Here is a 20,323-nt window from a genome sequence, read left to right as displayed (position 1 = left end):
GCATTGAGTTGTTTTTTCTGTTTATTTTTCTTTAAAGCAAGTTGTAAAAAAGTGTAAAAGAGTGATCTTAAACGTGCTGCTTTTATGGGGAAATTTTAACACTACACCAGGCGTGAGCTGGTTATCAGGATAAAAAAGGTTTTTAACACATTAAATGGAGAGTTTTCTCCAGCTGTACGTTGTTTATACAATGTTCTACGAATTTACATTCTTGGGTAATGCTGTGCTATGGTGCTATTTTTTTATATAAAATTATCCTCCAATGACAATCTCACACCCGTCCATGCCAACATTACCACAGGATGTTGTTCCTATTATCTGCTAATGGTAGATACAGTAAGAAACTTATGTTAGCCTCAGATTGGTGTGAAAATCAAAATCAAACAACAAAGTAGGAAATTAGATGTTCTCAAAGCGAGAATGACTGAATTTTGATTTTATTTAAATCCATCACCAAGCAAAAAGCCCACAGCACACCACAATGATACCAAAGTAAACAAAGGCTTTTTTTTGCATGTTGACTCTAGTTGTTTAGATGTCCCTCAGTATCTCATATACAACCAATCATTTGTAGAAACATGTTGAAACTGGGTACAAATCACGCTTTATCAAGAATAACATCACAGGTTGTTTATTATTATTATTATTATTCATTGTATCTTAGTTGAGGTGATTTCATGAGTTTTACATGTTCTTTGCATTACCGGCAACAAGATGACGCTCATAAAATGCCTCATCGGTAGCAATCCGTGACCAATCGACAAAAAAAACTAAACTAGTTTTCTGAGCGGTGACCACTGGTGACGATCATCTGCTCCAGTCTCTCGTCAGCCTCGCAGCTCCGTCCCAACATTTAATGACCTCACCTGGTTCCCATACCTGTAGATTACATACTCCTGACATTCACCCACTTCTTGTCAGATCCTCCTGCATGCTTGTTAGCCTGTCACCTCCTTAATGTCAAGAAAGGACACTTCAAATTTGTCCAACCGGTTGCTTTTCTCATACTATAAATCAAAACTAGAAAATATATATTTTGCCAGTGATTCATAAATGGGTTAATAATCCAAATTCCCAAAACCAGAAACTGGAATGTGACTGTTCGTTTCATTGCCGTGACAATTCCACCAGTCTGCATCAATTTGGTGAAATCCCTGATTCCAGAAGCTTTACTTGAGGTAAATCATCCAAAAAGTTCAAATAATTTGCCATTGAAGCTTTTAAACTGTGTCTATAATGAAGTCAGGAAGTAAGCGATGTAAAAATGCAGGCCTAGATGTAAAAAGATTTCGCTGCGCTGCAAAGAGTTGCATGGAAAGGGCAGCGGGGCCGACGGGAGCAACGGCTAAAGACGAAAACAACAAGAACTTATTTCCCCCACTAACAGAGGACCTTTTTGTCTCTTCGCGCCGTAATAAATACTTTCTGAGCCCTCCCCCGACGAAACCCTTGCAGGAAAAATGTGAGTTTTTATGAACAGGGTTTTGTTTTCATAACTGTGGTCTTTTTTGTGGCCAGTTTATGATAACATTTTATACAGCAGTTACTGTATTCCTGCGTCTGGAGAGACCTAACTGGATCCAGGATGGCAGACAGCACAAGTGCTCAAGGATTCCTGACAGTTTTCATCTCGTCTTTGCCAGAAAATGATGCTTTTGTCAAAACGCAGTAAGTAGGTCTGTTTCTTGTCATTTCCCTGACGAGCTCAAACTATATTGGATAAATAAATATGACAAAATAATCAAAAGAAAACAGAATGGAAGACTGAAAGTGCAATTATCTGTTTCCATGCGACGGCCGCAGAGAGCTGCTGGGCGCCCGGTACACTGTGATATCAAAAATTGCTTCTTTATGGACCAAAATGATCCCAAAGAATGAAAAAAAAAAAAAAAAAAAAGCTCTTGTGAGGAGACCCCTGACAAGCGCGCCTGTGTGTGTGTGTGATCGTTCTCACCGCTGTGGGGTGTGGAAGCAGCTGTGGGGTGGCTCCACTCGCTCCAGATCCCAGCTTTGCGAGAGCCGTAGATTCCCACGGGGTTACACCGAACCTGTGGAAAATACGACGCAAATTAACAACGGCCAGTCGCTAAACCTTTAATGGCTCTCGTAAGCGTACACGCCCCTGCTAAAATCCCGTTTTGTTTTTTTCCCCTACGTGAAAAGCTGAGACCATTACAAATCATTTCCAAAGGGTTTTGTTTTTCTTCCATCTTTAATGTTACGTAGATGTGCTTTTGAATGCAACTGAAGTTTGATTGGTTTGCATTTCCTGAAACGGAAAACAAACAAACCAACTAAAGGGAAATAAGATGAACTGGATCTTTTGAATTAATTTCAGAATTTAGTTCTCCCTTCGGTTACAGAGAGTCTGATGAACCTGAAATAAAAGTTCAGCTACACAAAAATAAAAATAAAAAATAGAGCTTTGGGTATTATTCTTTGTTGAAAAAAATCCGTCTTGGAAACAAATTCTATACCACTGAAAGGATTATTAATTATTAATTGAGCTGGGTATAATCTGGCCGGTCAGATTATTTTGCTCTTGACTTTTGCTTGGTGTCTTTTATTGGATGATTGATGTTTGAAAAAAGAAGACATAATGTTGGCAATTTAACATTTTAATTATATAAAAAATGGCGGTTTCAGCGGGGAGAACCGTTTCTTCCAGCAGTGTTTATGAGAAGTTACTCAGGTATGATCAATACGCAGTACGAAACATGGCGGTAGGAGCATCGTGATTTGGGATTATGTTTCTTCAGATGTGCATGTTTTTGTCAAAGCGTTCAAAATTGTGAGCAGCTACAAACAACAGCCAAGTTTTGGCCCAAATTGTGAAAAATGCGTGGCGTCAACCTGAAGAAGAAGAGGGATTTACAACCTCATCCACACCAACAAGGAAAAGACTTCACCAGGAGGAAATGACAATTTTGTGATTGGATGAACCAGTCTAGAAATAAATCTGACTGGACATATGTGGGACTGAAGAGAGAAAGGGATAGATTTGATGAACTTTTGCAAACCGGAGTGGGGCAAGCGTTACCTCATGGTGGTGTGGCTTGCTGAAATTAAACCAAAAGGGGTTTCAGCTAAGCGCTAACTTGATTCCCGACATTTAACGGCGTGCATAATAACGCTGACATGCTACTGCAGCTATTTAATATCTTTAAATCCTTCCCCTTAAATATATTTGTTAGTTTTTAAGTTGAATTGTTCAGGATGTACGTGACACCAGCTGTGGAAAGTTGGGGAAATGAACGATGCATCGCATTATCGATTGGTTTAGTCGCCAAAAACCAGGAGCTTCACCAGGCCTCACTTGGCCTCAAGCGCATTGCTACAAACCCGCCATACCTGCACGAAATACACCGTTCCGGGTCTCAGGCCAGCCAGCCTGCACGACGTCTGATTCCCGACATCGTTCATCACCTGGGCAGCGGAGGAAAGGCACAAACACAGAGGAGCTGAGCGCTGGAGGTCCGACCACAGTATTAAATACCAATGGGCAAAAACTAAAGCACAAAGCAGAATCAAGATGCAGAAAACACAACCGCAAACCATGCGCAGACCAAAACATGCATGTGCACCACATTGTTTAGCAGCTCCTGATCAGCATGTTTATGAAAGTATTTTAACGTAACCGTGCCTGCTGGCTAAAATCTGTTCCCTATTATTTATTACAGACTCGGATACTCCGACATACACACACAGGTACTCACACAAACAAGAACTGAAGACAGCAAGATACTTTAAATGGGAGGAGAAAGAAGCACACACACACACACGCGCGCACGCACACACACACACACACACACACACAGACTGCAGTTAATAATCTGGCCTAATAATCCCCCACTTTCTCTCTGACATCCTGTCTGTAAACACTTGTTAAGGAGGACTCCAACAGAAAGCAGAACATGTAAATTACAGGCATTGGAGAGCTAATGATGTGACGCACAGGCGGCCAACTGAGGCAGACGTTACAGCTGAGCGTCTTTGCAGCCATATTGAAGACATTAACAGCTGAGATGTATCCCCTCCGTTCCCCAGCATGACCTCATGATTAGGGCCGCTTCAGAGGCGCTTTGTTTCCACCATCAGCCCTTCAAGCCACCCTCTCCTCCCTCCTCCTTCGTATCGGTATCACCGCGCCTCTCCACTCCTCCGCCTCCATTTTTTTTTTTTTTTGCTTTTTAACATTTCCACTTTGCAGGTACCGACTTGCTTATATTACAGCGTTGTAATTCCTCCCTAATTACAGGAGAATCTTCCCTCCTATCCTGGGGAAAATGATTTCTCTACAAAACCGTCCGCATCAAAAACAGTGTGCCGCTGCGTTTCTGTTTGGGCCTGTTTACACACATTTTGCAGCATTTTAAAACAACAATGCTGCAATTTCTACAAAAAAAGGGCCCTGAGCCCTTTAGTTCGTGCAGCGCATGTGAAAAGAATACCCTTTAATTTTATCCATCTTGGAATGAAGACATAAAGAAATATTACTGTAGGAGTATTTTTTTAATTGAAAATAAACCTCGGGAAATTTTTTATGTAATTCCTGTAATACAGCAGAGATCGCCAGAGGTTTAGGATTAGCTGGAGGTAATTCATACAAGATATATTACATTAACTTTGATCAGCTTGCCTTACTGTACAATCTTTCATTCTTGTTTGTCTGTAAACTCCTGTTTGCACACCTGAATTTCAAAAATGTACATGGATATTTCTATTCTATTCTATTCTATTCTACAGTTTAGGGCACCTAATTTTACCACACAAAACACTGTTTAAGGAGTTTAAAACTGACTATTTATCATTTGGGGATTGTTAGTATCTGCTTTGACAACGTTTTAGGTTAATTTTACCTCTTTATATTGTACTTTAAACACGACATCGCTGAGAGTTATTCTGGTATGAACAGATTTCACACTCTGTCATATTTCACATGTGTTCAATTAAACTACATGAGATTTGGGGGGGGGGATTTACATCCATAATTCATTCAAATACTTAACTACAAGTACAATCTGCCAGGGTTTGCATGCATTAATTGCTAACAAGGAGAAAATTTGCAAGCATGTTACAAAATTTATATTATATAAGATGATTTTGTTAATTTGGGGCCAATATTATCATCTGATAACTGATAATCTACCAATATTACACAGATTTCTGTTTCCTTCAATGCTTCAGTTCAACACCCAACAGTCCTGCACTGCTTCATCTGATCTTACTAAGTCTTATGCACCCAAAAGGAATCTTTATCTATAGTATGTTTAATATTAAATTATACAAATACATGTCTATACTGATAATAATCACTGCTCTGTTGGTAAAATAAGACAAAACAGACTGTAATTTGAATACAGCTTTATATATATATATATATATATATGCGAATATAAAATGTGAGATATTTTTACCTTCCAGTCTTGACTCTCCTCCAGCCTGTAGCGGATCTGGTATTTAGCCTTAAACAGGAAGTCTTTGAGAGCCGGCGGCGCCTCCCAGCGAACGCTGAGCTGGTCCTCCAGCTGGCCCAAGCGGCTGACGGTCACACCTGAGGGAGGGTCTGTGGTCACTGTCAGGAGAGAAAACAGAGAACAACATAAATATTCTGTCAGCATCTAAAAAGAAAAAGGAAAATGATTGTGAAGCGAGCTGAGAAGGCCATTGGAGAATCCCTACGATCTAACCAGGATCTGGTTACAGCTCTTGCAGAAACAGGCCTCAAAATGTGTTTGTGTGTGTGTGTGTGTGAGTGTGTGTGTGCGTGCATGTGTGTGTGTTGTACAGTTGGAAGCTCACAAAACCAGCAGGACTTTGTATGTGAATTGAGATATTAACATGTTGTTTCAATGCTCAAAGTATGAGTTAATCTGAGAACAAACAATTGTGTATTCTGTTAAATGAATATATTTTTAAGGTATAAATCGTTAAGACTGCCAAGAAAGATTTTATCAAAATGAATGAATGAAATGTCTCTAAACGCAGAAACTTTGAACTCAATCAATGAGCTAAAATCATTATCATTACTCTTTTTTCTGAAGATTAGTGAGACCCAAAAATGTTTTGTCTCATAAAAAAGATTCTCAATTTTTCCCCCTGAAACCTTGAATATTATAAAGAATGACTTTTAATCATAAATACTGTTATAATGTGCAGCCCAGAGGCGTTCTGCACAATAGACTATTATTTCAATTTAAATGTGCAACGTGGCTCAACGTTGTTCGCTTTGGCACAGGCCGACGTTTATCATCTCCACTGTAGTTTTTGGTGGCTTGTACAGATGAGATCCGAATAAAACTGAACTCATCCGGGGAATCGGGAGTTAAAAAGTTGCACACCATCAATGAAACTCACAACTGAGCATGTAAAACCTGACCAGTCAGAGATCCGTTCAGAACCATTGCAGCATAAGAGCAACTAAAACTGAGTTTACTTTAACCGCCATAATTGTTTTTATTATTTTCAAAACGTTACATTTATATCAGATGGTAACTCTGACAGAACATGCTCCCCTCTCGGTACTTGTTTCACTCAGGAAGATCATTGAGGGCGCACTGCCTCCACCCTCTTATTTCCTGTGTAAGTAACTGCTTAATGCGACTATAGCAAAGGTTTAAAAGTAAAAAAAACAAACAAGTGTTTACATGGTTTGTTTGAGATTGGAGTTGATTCAGGAAGTTAGAGGCGGATTCTCACCTCGGTATCTCTCGTCAGAGCCGTTAGCTACGGCCTCCAGAACATGAGACAGTGACTCAAGTTGACAAGAGAGGCACCCACTGCAGGTAAGATATTACCAAAACCTCGCAAATTCCGTGCAAGTGTATATAGCAGATACTTGAGACGTGACACACTGGAGATGAATCAGTGTTTGTATATGTTGTGTCACCCCGCAACACGTCATCATTTTCAAGTTATACGTGTACAAGTTTCCTCTAGCTCTCTATCTCCCAACGACTGAGGAATGCGGGAGACCCGTAGGAGTTTCCACCTCGCCTTCAGGACTGATTGGACCCGACCGTAGGTGTGAGTGACTCACACCAGCTCGGCGCAGGTGTGGTTTCCTAATGACCTGCTTTTGCCGTGGAAGACGCTCGAATGAAAGCAAAAGGCTGGGTAAACGAGACACGAGAGACAACCCAAACACAGCACTCACTCACACGAATCGAGAAAACGCCCACTCCCAGGATGCCCCTCTGTTTCTGTGCGGGGGCCCCGGCCCAGCCCTCGAGGCGTGTAAACAGGTGTGTGCTTGCATACATTAACAAGAACAATAGGATTAACGTTTGATGGACGCTCGTCTCCCTGCCGCTGGCAAGTCCGGCCCAGAAACTTTGTATTCTTTCAGGACGTTTTTCCCAGAAAAGTTCAGAGAGTGCCAGCAGAGAACAAGGCGAGGAATTCCAAGCTTATCAGGTTGTATTATTTCAGGTCCAAGACCTAAAGCCTCAAAGCCCGGGCTGCTCAGGCCTCGGGGTCTGCAGCTGCCTTGGAGACAGGATTAGGTTCGAGGATCAGCATGGAACATTCCATCAGTCTGTGTGTGTGTGTGTGTGTGTGTGTGTGCGTGCGTGCGCGAGTGTTTCTGTGTTTATGTCCACCAAGCATGAGTAAAGAGAAAATGAGCTCGTCAGAAGAGACGCTGGCTTTCAATCGAGTTCAAAGCCAGCGCGAAACAAAAAGTCATCTCTGGGCGCTTTACAATGAGACGAGCCCGAGAGTCAGAACAAAAAAAGGCATGAATGTCCAGGCCGGAGCGCACGCCTGGCACGGTGGGAGCATTTGATCCTGTTGCATGCTCCTGTAAGCTCGGCAACTGACCACATAGCATAGCTTTAAAAGGGAATGCAACTCACTTCCCATCAGTGTGAAGTCAGATGAAAACTTTGCCGTGACACTGCAGCCATGGAGGCTCGTTTAACTCTCCGCTTTATGCGAAATCAGATTACAGCGTGATGTAATGTGATGTGCCCCAACATATTAACGTCACGTAAAAAATCGGAGCAGTTGGATTTGTTTGCCTTTCTTACCGCTCGTATAAACTTAAGGATACTGTTTTGGTATCGAATTCTGAAAGATATTTTTATGGAGACCTGATCATATTTGTGTTTAAAATTTGTTTGTTTTTTTAAAGCAAAACAGATCTGATGAATTATAAATAAATGGGATGCCTTCAGTTGTTCACCCTTCATAAAGTTACATAAGAATAAGCAAATTACAGAAGCATTTAAGAAAACATTTTTCTTAAATCCACCCTTTAAGTTACTTAAATTTATTTAATCCTGTGTTAAAAAAATGTTTTATAAAAATGCCTCACAGGCACATTTCCCTGTATAAGCACATATACTTCACTTTTTTAGTTGATCAGGATGTCCAGGACATTTAATAATATGTTTTTTTTGTTCCACTGGGGTATAAAAATGGCCATTTTGTTCAAAATGAGAAAGACGGAGGAAAACGACAATCAACTGAGTCAAGCATGTGTTGATCTTTGGAAATCATGAAATGGCCACACACTTAAAATGTCCCCACATTATTGCAATACGATAACTAAAATATCAGATTGAATCGCCAATCAATTAGAGATGTTTGATCGCTGATCAGCAGGTTTAAAACTGAATTCAGTTGTTTTCCCCCTGCCTGTGAAAATCTACCATCGTTTACTGTCCATAAAAGCATCAACCCAACAAAACTTATGCTAATTAATTTTTTGTGGATTTAGTCAGGTGTGTCATAAACTCCCTATCTTTCACACTAAATGTAAAAAAATATATATATATTTTAAAAAAATTAATTATGAACATCAAAAGAATAAGTTCTGCAGGTTCATTTAGGTTTTTTTTGTTTGTTTTATTTTCCATTTCCAAAGCTTGAATCGTTCCAACCACTTTGGACCACTGCTGCTGTTGCGATACTTCAGCAGAATCAGACATAATTTCTAGAAGTACTTAAGCATCCCCCCCCATTGGCACCGCTACTTAGCATTTTTTGATATTGCATAAGTTGATGAAACACATCAAGAAGGTGCTCTTAAGAGCCTTGCATAACGCGGAGCTGTAAGCTTTCCAGGCAGTTAAAAGACAAATGAGAACGCTCATTCACATTCCTCTGAATGTCTGCCGAAAAGAAGGAAAAAAAAAAGAAGCCCTTTAGGCAAACTACATCATTACACATCTTTCATTTGTACAATTATGTTAAGAGCTACATTAAGTTAAAACAACGTTTTCGCTCTCAGGTTTGTCAAGTTAACTGCTTAGGCGAGGCGAGGTTAAAGGGTGAAAGCGTTCAAATCGCTGCCGGCTTATTAACAAATAACAAGCAAATAACATTAAGACGTATTTGCACCTCGGATTTTGTAATGATTTCAAACATGAGGCAGGTGCTAAGAGGAGGTTTTAGATTGCTTGGAGCCCTGACGCTGTTTAGCACCGCTTATGGAACAACAAGGTACTCCCACTTAGACAATCAACTTTAATCATTCACCTAATTTAATTAAGAGTTACCAGGTAATTAAGATGATTGATTAAATTTACCCAGAGGGGAAAAAAAAAAAGCTAATCCACAGAAGACCAATGATTTATTTGAGTACATCTAGCATCTGCAGAGAGGAAAGGCGGCGAGATATTGTTCACTTTAAAAAGCTTCTCTGCTGTCTAGGGTGTAAGGCTAGACGGCACAAAGACAACATCAGACAAAGCAAGAGGGTCAATGCGCGTCGCTTCTCTCACTCACCCACATCTAGGATGTCAAGGATGATGACGTCGGAGGTCGCTCGGCCCAGCCGGTTGGAGGCCTCCACCCAGATCTCATACGGCGTGAAGAGGTGCAGGTCCTGCGTGATGCTGCAGGAGTACGGCTGCGTGTGGCTGTAATCCTCGCACTCCTTCTCGGTGCCGTACCATCTAAGTGGGGAGTGATGATACGTTTTTGCTTTCTTTCCCCCCCCCGTCAGCTGAGACTTTTATTTAAATGTAGTTTGCAGTTTTCAGGCAAACTTTCCGAATGTCGTCATCATCAGTGAGGTTTCAGTGTGTCTCTGTACCTGAGTTTGTACTTTAGCTTGTACAGCGTGCTGATGTTTGTCTCTCCTTTTCCTCCGGGCGCCCAGCTGCACGTCAGGTCTTTGGTGTTCCGGGACCAGCAGGTCAGATTGACTGGTTTCTCTGGAGGCACTGGGGCGGAACGAGGTGTGGCGAGAGTGACGGGTGGAAGACAGGAAGTGGCGAACATGTAGGTAAGAAAGGGAGATAAAACAGAGGATAAACGAGTCAGCGAAGAGGTAAAATTAACTCCTGTCTTTCCTGCATTTTTATCCTCTTTCTTAATTAGTGTGTGTGTGCGTGCGTGTGGGGTGTGTGTGTGCGTGTGTGTGTGTGTGCATGTGCACGCGTGTGCACGGTCCAAATCAGAGTTATGGTCACCTTCTCCGAGGAACACAGAGTATACGGAGTGCCAGTGTCACTCAGAAATTATGATATAAGCTTCATCTCGGTTAATGTGTTTGAGGAAAAAGCCAGTGGATATCTGAGCTGTGTGAGTCCAACATCGTTCTTCTTCTCCTCCTCAGTGAAAACCGTGAACAAAGGAATGACAATGTAGTCCACAGTTTACTACATCCACAGATCAAACGGCAAAAATAACCACCAGCTGTAGTGACTGAACATTTCTAAGTCTTATTTGTCTTTGTAGCACAGATTCTGCTCAGTTTGATATTCTGAATTTTTGCCGCTTTGATCATTTGGTGTCCCCCCCCCATAGTTTTCACATTCACTTTTTATTTACAATGAAGCACAATTAAATTTTTTTCTTTCCCTAAAAAAGGTGTGTCCTTTAAAACGCTGGACATTAAAGAAAGCTATTTTAAAGAGGAAGAAATGAGCACAAACAGGAATCGATGAAGAGAGAAGTCACACGATCGCCTACAAATTAAGGATTTCTGAAGATATTTAAAACTATTTAAAAAAATGTTTAAATACATGCATGTTCATCACAATGAAACTAGACTTCTCTGACTAAATGTGCCTTTTCTTATCCATAAACATGTATTTTAAGCATGCATATCAGCGTTTCTCTTACAAGTGAAGTATTTGGCTGAATTATAGAGATAAATATTCATATTCATAAATGACATATAATTTAACTGAAGCTAGATTTATAATATTTCGTTCAGACTTTATGTCGCACCTCACTTGAGGGGGAAATATGAGAGATTGAGATCAACGACTAAACCAAACCTCACATTTGTAGGTATTAATTTAACTTCATTTATTTCTAATACGTTACCAGTAGTAGATTACAAAGTATTGCACTAAATCCTTGTTCCTCAGGTACAAAATTACATGCATGGCCAAATGATCAGATGGTAACAGGATGAAATGATCTGCACCTCAACAAGTAACCAATCTAGAATTACTAAGACACAAAAGTGATTTCAAAACAGTAGCTGCTGCTTGTCTCGGCATTTATTTCACAAAGTCAACTGAGCAACTGGAGAAATTTCTCATTTTCCCGTTTCTGTAGAGCAAAGACATCCAGACCGACGATGCTGTTTACCTTGGTTACTACAGGACACACAAACATGACTTTGTCCAACTAAGAGAACATATTTTTCCTCTTTAACTGACCCAAAAGCTTTCCCCCTCCGTCACAGCGTCAATCTCTTTGTGCTAAAATGTTGCTTGTACATTAGAGACAAGGTTATGTTTATGAGAAAATGAGGTGCAGGAAAGGTTGATCGGTGCTTGCTCATACAAGTGCAAAAGTACAAGTGGTTTTCTTCGTCCGTAAATTGTCAAGCCTTTGCAGCAACAGTGGACCACACAGATGGTCAAAGCATCACTGAGGCCTCTCACTGGGTCTAAAGGTGGTCATAAAAAGCATAAAATTTAACTTCAGCTGTGCAGGGACACTTAAAAATCTACCCACTACTTCCTCGCTCTCCCTTTTACTCCCATTTCCTCTTCATTCCCCTCATCTCTTCTGTGTATTGCTCCATCCAGTGATCCAAGCATTTTACTTAGAAATCTTCTGCAGATACGACGAAGCATAAAAAATTAAAAAAAAACAACGAAAAAGAAAAAAAAAAAAACAGATGTAGACACAACTGTTCAAATGTTACACGTCTTAAACTTCAACTTACTCCCAACATAGAGACAGGAGCCAGCTAATATGTGCCCCTTGTGGTTGTGGCAGACGAGGTTGTCGCCAGAGGTTTGCCTGGAGGCGTTGAGCCCGGCCAGGGTCACGCTCAGGTTGGTCGGGCTCAGCACTCGGTAGAGGGAGCTGGGAAGCTGATGACCATTCAGCGTCCAGAAAAGAGAGTTGGCGTGGACCCCGAGTTCGGGGTGGACCCAGCAGCTGGCGGTCAGGTTGGACCCCATGCGAAGCACAGGGTCTTGGGGGTAAACGATTGCTACATCTGCAAGAGAGAAGCCAGTTTGATGGTGTTAGTTAGGAGGGAGACAGGCTGTTGTGTTGGGGAGATAAAAGAACAGGCTTTGGACTTCATATGAAATAATACAGAGTCAATTTGTTATAATAAACCTTCAAAGAATGTCATTGTAAATCTTTTTTTTTTTTTTTGTGGCTATTTAAAGTTGACAAATACTTTGTTTAGGTCAGAAAAAAATAAGTTGATGTTTTGGTCCAAATTTTACGTAAACCGACATTTTAATTTTCCTCCCAACTTTTCAGCCATGAGAATACATGAAAAGAAATTGGACTCCAGAAACGCATCACTATGGGAATTCATATGAAGAGTTTTCTTTTCTGTGTTTTATTATGTCCTTGACACAACTCTTGATGCCCAGGTGGTGGCAGTAATGAGCCTTTGAGTTGCGGTTAAAAGTAGAAGAAGTAGAAGTTTGATGCTACTGGTAGCTAAGCTACGTGGTATAGCATAAGGGAGTCTATTTCTGACAGCTTTTTAGACTTTGGTTTTCATCATCGTTTAGGGTAACGGGTAACCATAAAGTAACGTCATCTTTTCCATGAACTCTGTAAAGAAACCGAATCGATTCTTGTTAAGGCTGAGCCAGAAAGACGGCTACACGGTTAGCGGGTTTAGTGTCTTTAACCTTTCACTTTCTCATCTGCTGCGTTGCAGGGGTGTAGTTTTTACAGTTTCCAGTGGAAATTGGGGAAACCTTCAATCATGTCAGACTTACTGTAATGGAAGATACCTGGAAATGCTGATGAGACAACCAATTGACCAACCTGATAGAGACCGAGGCCAGGCAGCACAGCTGTTATCTTGCCATGGTTTAAATGAAACAAGGATGGCACTGTTTTTTTTTTTTTGTTTTTTTTTACAAGACTTGATTTTTAAAGATATGACTAAATATGAGGCAGGTAAACAGGGAAGTGAGAGACTGCTGTGTTTTTGACTGCAACGTTTCTGAATTCAACTGGATTTTCTGCTAATATCTTTCCATTTATGTGACATAAAAGTGGCTCTGATTTGTACACTTTATATCTTGGACCTGTGAATCACCTGAGGTAAGACCTTTTGTGAAAATGGAAATGGTGGCGACAATCAACATCGATCCAGTAGTGGCCACGCTGATTTCTTTGCAAGTCTTGAAGTCGTCTATTAAGTAGTTTGCTTCCAGCAAAGAAATTACATCTTGCTTGCTCTTTACTGTTTTTTTTCTGGTCAGGACACGCATAATCCAGCATGTTATGATGTTTTAAGTAGGCTTAATATATCACTCATCTACTATTAACGGTGTTTAAGGCAAAGAGGAAATGGAGTTATAATGGACGTAATGACACCATCTTCCTCTTAAATAAGTCTATGACTCATTTAATTTTCAACCTTGGTTTTTGTCTCATTAGGCTAAAGCATGCCTCGTCAGGAAGGAAGTGACTAAATCCCAAAGCTTTAAACAACCCAAAACTTGACTGCTGCTGTTCATTAAAGCAAGATTCCATCTTTGCTCAACATACTTCTCAGTGTCTATTAAAATAAACCAATTTAAAGTAAATTGTAAATTTTAGACTCACTCGTCTTCAGGCCATTTACACCAAATGATGTAGTAAAGGCAATGCTGGGAACACTCGGGCGCTTTACCAAGCAATGTCTTTATAAGTTGGTTCTGCTTTAGCTCTCAAGGTTGGTCACAAAAACTAGCGGGAGTCCAGCCACTGAAACACTAAAAGATCTAGACGGCGGCGTTAAACTTACTAGCAGAAGTTTAACTGTGGTGGGAACATAACATAACCCAGGACCTTTTCAGATTCTGCTGTCACAGACACACAGACAAGTCCTGATCATAGAGAGTCCGGTCATCTGTTTTACGGTTCTGTTAGTGATTTTTGCTCCTCTTATTGAATGCAGATGAGCTTGGCCTGCAGAGAAAGTTTGCACAGTTGCCTCTAATACCAATAACACTTTGTCCACACCTCTTGTGTGTGTCACTTTCAGACTAACTTCCAGATGAAAGGCAATTCAAGATGGTCTTACTATCCACTGGAAATCGCCTGCAGAAATGCGTCTTTTCAGTAACAAACCCCAGACTCACCATTCTGTTGTTCTTAATGAACATCTTTTCTTCAGAATGATGTGAAGGGGGGGAAAAAACATAGAAATAAACATTTAAACCTCATTTAAACTTTGGTTTTACATGGTACTCATCAATAACGTAACATATGACTTATATGTCAAAGAAAAACTGAAAACACCTTTGATTTGGATCATTTTGTCAAGATCACTGACATAAAAGACATTTGACATTTTGAGACTGCCTTGCAAAAACTACAGTCACAGGACAAAATATTTGTCAAAAATGGCAGATAGGAGAGAACGCATCAGATAGAAACATCATTGATAAGAAAGTGTTAACAAGGTTTCCCCCAGAAAACTTGCTAAACCCAGTGGGCCGTCGTCTTTTTGAGTTAAAAAATGTTGAAACTTGACAGGAAATTTGAAAATATCACTTGATAATTATGTGTTATTAAAAGATTGGAAGATTAATACCTGAACACCAACTATAAGTTCCTAAAAAATGCAAACATTTAAAAACAACTTAGCAATGCTTAGCCTGGCTTAGCCTGGTGGGGGCACAAGTAAAGCCTGGTGGCCCGCCAGGCTTATAAAACACTGGGGTAAACCCTGGTGTAAGTGATGAGATTTAGTCTTATTTTAGTATATTTTTTTTGTCTCTAGTGGCTTTTTTTTTTTTTTTTTTAAATGCTAAAACAAGAAAGTAGGTAAAGAGAAAGAGGGAAGACATGCGGCAAAGGTCACCAGGCTGGGAATCGAACCTGCTACAGCCACGTCAATGCCTCCTTATGTGGGCTGTGCTTAACCCCTGCACCACCACAGCAGTCTAAATTTAGCTTTTTAAAGCTGTACACATGTAATTGATTTTAACATTTTTACGTTAAATTACTCAGATTGCATCAGGGACAAAAAATACCACAACGCATACGAGGAAAATGACTGCCATAAACCCGCGCATTAAGGTTCAGTGAGCAGTAACTCTCTGCTGTCCAACTCCAATCTCTTCATACAGAACTGTTCAAAAAGCTACAAGAGGAAGGAACCATGACACTACACATCAGCAGTTTCTGATGCACTAAGCACAAAAGGTGAACTATTTTGTGCTAAAACATACTCATTCACTGTCTTTAGTACTATTAGGTTCACATTTAAAGAGAGTCCAGCTCAAAATTGGTAAACCCACATCCTAATCGCGCTTAAAATAAAGACGCTTTTGATCTCTCAGGTGAACCGCCCGATAAAAGGAAGGATCAAGGAGAAAAGATGAGAAGAAAGGATTTTATTTTCTAAAGCGGCAAGATTCTAACAAAAAAACCCCCAAAAAACAAGTTCCCAACCGATGCAGAAACCAATACGAACGCATCTGAGAGGGTTTCTATGAGGAAATGACTGAGCAGCTTGCAAACGAGAGTGTCAACACTGTCAGACCACTACAAAATCTGCGCCCGAGGCCACGTCTATTCAGCAGCCAGCCACCTTACGCTGACAGACATTGTGTGGTCTTTCATGGCGGAGCCGCCTTTGAAGACACCAGCTCATCTGTAACTCCACTCCCCTGTTAGTATCACTGCCGCCTCTCGAGGCCTTCGACACGACGCTTCCATACATGCGTGCTCACACACGAACATAAACAAGCCGATGCAAAGGGGCTGTTTGTCTTTGTCACTGGATACAGTGGACCATGATTAGCCAGTAATACCCCGCTCCAGCTGAATAACAATCGGTGTTTATGTATTCCAGGCGCTGAGGACGGGACATTGCCCCGGAGCGGGGTGCGAAGCCCTCTTAACACCCCTCTCCTTTGCAGTTCAAACACTGCAAAGTGAGACACAATTACTGCTGTTTATTGTCTCTCCCCAACACGTTCACTGGAGGAAATGGCTTGTACGAAATGATTTGTTTGGAGAGACGGAAGCTCTCATCACGCCCGAGGATGAGTCCAACATCATGATAATGGGTGACGGAATTCAGGCTGAGAAATGAGAAAATGCCTTTGCTTTTGTTCCACGACTTGCCAACTGCATTACTAGTCCCGAGTGTCTAGACTCTAGTCTGAGGTGGTCTTCAAAGGTACGTCGCACTCGCTGTTCCCACCAGTAAAGCAGCGACTCTGCGCTCGTCCATCCAGCAGCTGAAAGGGAGCTTTCTTCTGGACTCTTTGACAACCGATGCACATGAGCCGTTTGGAGATTTTTGAGGAAGTCACGCAACATTTGGTAACAATGAGCCATGCAACATTGTCTGCGAAGAGGCTGAGGAAGGAGCAGCAGAGTTGATTTCTTCTTGATTTACAGAATCATATGTGTTTATTTCTAACCTGAGGCGAAAGAAATTTACAAAATGTGACGTATTTTGGTTACATAATTGCTTTGAGACCATTTTTTCCCCCCTTTCTTAGAATCTCATAAGACGGGACCAAAATAATGCCTAAAATGGAAGAAAAACGGCAAATAGCTTCAGTCTGCTGAACTCGGAAAGGTGCAGCTTGCATTTCTATATGAGCTCTCTTACTCTCATACCCCTAAATAAAACGCAGTGCACCCAGCTGTCTCTAGAAGTCACCTGATTAGTACGTAGAGTCCACATAATCCTGAAGACTGAGGAACACAGTGATAGAAACCCAGTTTGAAGCTGCAGGTAACTTGAGACCAAGCACATTTCAGCTTTAGAATGGCCTAGTCAAAGTTCAATCTTGAATAGAATTGGGATTTTTTGGTTGGACTTAATTGCTTTTTACCGTTTCTTTTTTTATTTATTCTCCGTGAGTGAGGCAACAGCGTTGGAAGAAAGTGACGATCTGCAAGGCGTTAATTCAGGGAGCTAAATACATTTTTTTTTACTGAAAAAAGAAAAACTTTGCATTGGTTTAGATCCCAATAAAATCCACTGAAGCTGGTGCTTTTAAAGCGTAGGCAGAGTGATTACTTTTGCGAGGCACTGTGATAATTGCGATATTTGTTCTTCGGCCCTGGGATGCAATAAAACACCAACATTTAAACAACTTAATGCTGGTAGCAGATTGTGTGACGGGGCTTCACTGCCCTTTATAACAGCGTTAAAAGCTAACGACCATTAACGTTGTGGAATAAGCAGAAGCAAAGGTTACATTCATTGCTTGCTTTTCCCTTTAAAGCCCTGAATCTTTCCTTTTATTGTGCCTTTTAAAAAACGAGATGAGGGTCTGAAGAGCTGCTGTTTGCTAGTGAGCTCACCATTAAAGCTAATCCAGCCTCTTAGCGGCTGAGCCGGACATAACTGTGATTTATTTACATTATTGTGCATTAAGCTGGCGCTCCCGCATTCTCCAAAACCCCGAGCAAGTGATGTCACCGCTTTGTTGCGGTCCGTAAAGCCCCCATGCTCGCCATGTGCTAAACGAATTATGGCCTGACTTGTTGAAATCCAGCCTCCCTGGAGGGGAGCTTGCTCTCCGCATGGGATACAAGCAACGCAACTGCAGCAGGAGAACATCAATAATCTGGGCTGTCAGGCAGACAGAATGGCATTTGTCCCCATACCTCAGCCCCCCAAACGTATCCACAAATCAAACGGAGCGCAATCAGGAAGGGTCCCAAGGAGGCCTGGGTCGATTAATTTAAGAAGTTGTTTCGAAAGTTGCAACCTCTGTAGCTGTAACATTTTCAGCCGATTGGGTTAAAGTTTTTTTTTTTTTTTTTTTTTTTTTTTTAATCGGACGTTAAGAGAAACTGACGAGAGTTTTCTCCAGCTGGTTGGAGCCTTGAGTGAAGGAGCCTGTTGCTGCAAACTGTTGGTCAGCTGGCTGAAAGGAGGATGCCGTGATGTTTTTTTTTGGTTTTTTTTCCTTCCAGTATGATGCAAAAAGCACAAAGCGTTTTGTTTTGGCAACTGAACGTGCATCAAAATCAAAAATTCTGATGAGCGCCAAATATGACATTAGTAAGACTAATGACCATTAGTAAGATTCATCGTGTCGGATTATTTTAGTGGGAAGAATTGGAGCTGCACCTGCTGCCTCGATATGCTGCTATGAGTTATTTTATCTACAATGTCCGTGTCGAATCGTAACTATTGCTGTTTTTCACTCGGGTCAATTTAGTCCCTGAAAACTGTAAAACTCATTGAAAGAATCCAAATGCCTCAATAATAAGTAAATACAACTTAATAGTTTTGGACAAGACAGTAAAAAAAAAGCCACTTAAAAACAATTCTGCACCTTTTTGATATGAAAAAAATAATCACTTTAAAGCTTTCCAGCAACGAGTTTGTATTTTTATGACTTATTTATACATTTATAATCATTTTTAGTCAGCCAAGAAGTTAATTTCTAATAGTAAACGAGATGAACATTTCTGAAAAAAAGTGTAAAAGGAAGATTGGTTTTAAAATATATATAATAATCTGTTTTTATTCACATTTTCCATGTAAAAAAGGACATCCACAATCATTTCTACCCTTCTTATTTGCACAACAGTTAAACTCTTCTTATAGCTGCTGACCAGCTTTTTGCATGCTTCCTCTTGAATTTTGATCATTTTTCTTTGCCGATGAGCTTAACGTGTTTCGGGTCAGAAGGCCTCGTTCGGATCACCCTAATCTTTGCCTTTCTGTCGTCTTCAAATCGAAGCCCTGGCTGAGCCACACCGAAGTATTAATATTATTTCCAGGCAGAAGAAACGGGTTGATAATATTTCCAGCATTGCGTCTAGTCTAGGCGCTTTGTGTTTGCAGGAAAGTCAACAACGCAAGGCGAGCCGTTTTCAGCTGGCGCTACGCGTTCATCCAGGAGGAGTGAATGCTGCAAGTCGACTCAATGCAGTCGGCTGGCCAGGTTTCCTTACACAGAAAACTGAACTGATCTTGATGCGGAGATTTCATAGCTAGGATCAAATTGTGTGTATAGTTAGACTGAATTTACCTTTTCTTGTAAAATGCTAGAGATGACACAGGTTGTGAAACGGTCCTGTAATAAAATGATGTGAATTAAATGGAAACTTCTGCATCTATGGTTACAAGGATGTCAGAGATGCTTAACATCCTGACTGGAAGGTGGATAATTTTCCATCTGCATCAATCCAGATTAATATCACATTAAAGGGCTGCTGCACAACTTTCATTGAGAAAGGACTACAATGGATTCTAAGTTTTAAAATCTAGATTTAAAATAGGGATTCATCTTTATCTTATTTGTCAGAACATAATACTTTTCTTGTGTTCAGAATGCCTTTAATCTGCAATATATATACTAATAAAAACAATTAAAAATTCTTTTTTTTTTTTTAAAGGAAAGGGAAAAAAACAGTTTGTATTTTTAAAACGTTTGTTAATGTTGAAAAAGAACTGGGATTCCTCATTTTCCATTAAAATTTGCTAATATTTTTGTCTCACCAGGTGTCATGTACAGTCTGACCTGGATGTATTGTTCCACTCTAACCCTATTTTTTTTTCTCCCCTGTTACATAAATGCTGTTTTTTTTACTGTCTTATCATATAGCTTATCAAACTGGCTCACGTTTATAGTAATCACTGTTATTATTGCAATAACTTATGGATAAAGGAAAACAGATAAATACATACTCATTATCACTAAAATATGGAATCCTATCTTGTCTTGCATAATCATATATATTTTTTTTACTTTTCCACGTCAGTGAAATGCAGCTGAAATCCCAATGTTTATGTAACAGCGCAGTAATCCAGTTCTGCAACAGGTTTGGCTCTCAGGACCCAGTCTCCTCGCGGTGCCGCTTCAAACTCAGATCTGCTGCCCACACTTGGACATGAGCAGATCCGGGTGAAGCAGCACAGAGAGAGAGAGAGAGAGAGTCAAGCCGACCCCCC

The 20,323-nt window shown here is 40.6% G+C and overlaps 1 protein-coding gene across 1 annotated transcript in view; it reads right to left on the bottom strand.

Moving 5' to 3' along the window:
• Nucleotides 1–16,111, bottom strand: part of crlf1a (cytokine receptor-like factor 1a) — a 16,823-nt gene extending 712 nt beyond the window's left edge. The window contains exons 1-7 of the mRNA XM_008399332.2: nucleotides 15,985–16,111; nucleotides 12,140–12,418; nucleotides 10,043–10,172; nucleotides 9,733–9,902; nucleotides 5,418–5,575; nucleotides 3,352–3,426; nucleotides 1,955–2,048 (exon numbers count right to left, since the gene is read on the bottom strand). Coding sequence (XP_008397554.1) covers nucleotides 1,955–2,048; nucleotides 3,352–3,426; nucleotides 5,418–5,575; nucleotides 9,733–9,902; nucleotides 10,043–10,172; nucleotides 12,140–12,418; nucleotides 15,985–16,111 — 1,033 coding nt within the window. The remainder of the gene's footprint in view (nucleotides 1–1,954; nucleotides 2,049–3,351; nucleotides 3,427–5,417; nucleotides 5,576–9,732; nucleotides 9,903–10,042; nucleotides 10,173–12,139; nucleotides 12,419–15,984) is intronic.
• Nucleotides 16,112–20,323: the final 4,212 nt, after the last annotated feature.

The sequence above is a fragment of the Poecilia reticulata genome, linkage group LG22 (genome assembly GCF_000633615.1).
Source record: "Poecilia reticulata strain Guanapo linkage group LG22, Guppy_female_1.0+MT, whole genome shotgun sequence".
Taxonomy (NCBI): Eukaryota; Metazoa; Chordata; class Actinopteri; order Cyprinodontiformes; family Poeciliidae; genus Poecilia; species Poecilia reticulata.
This window is presented reverse-complemented; position numbering and strand designations above follow the sequence as displayed.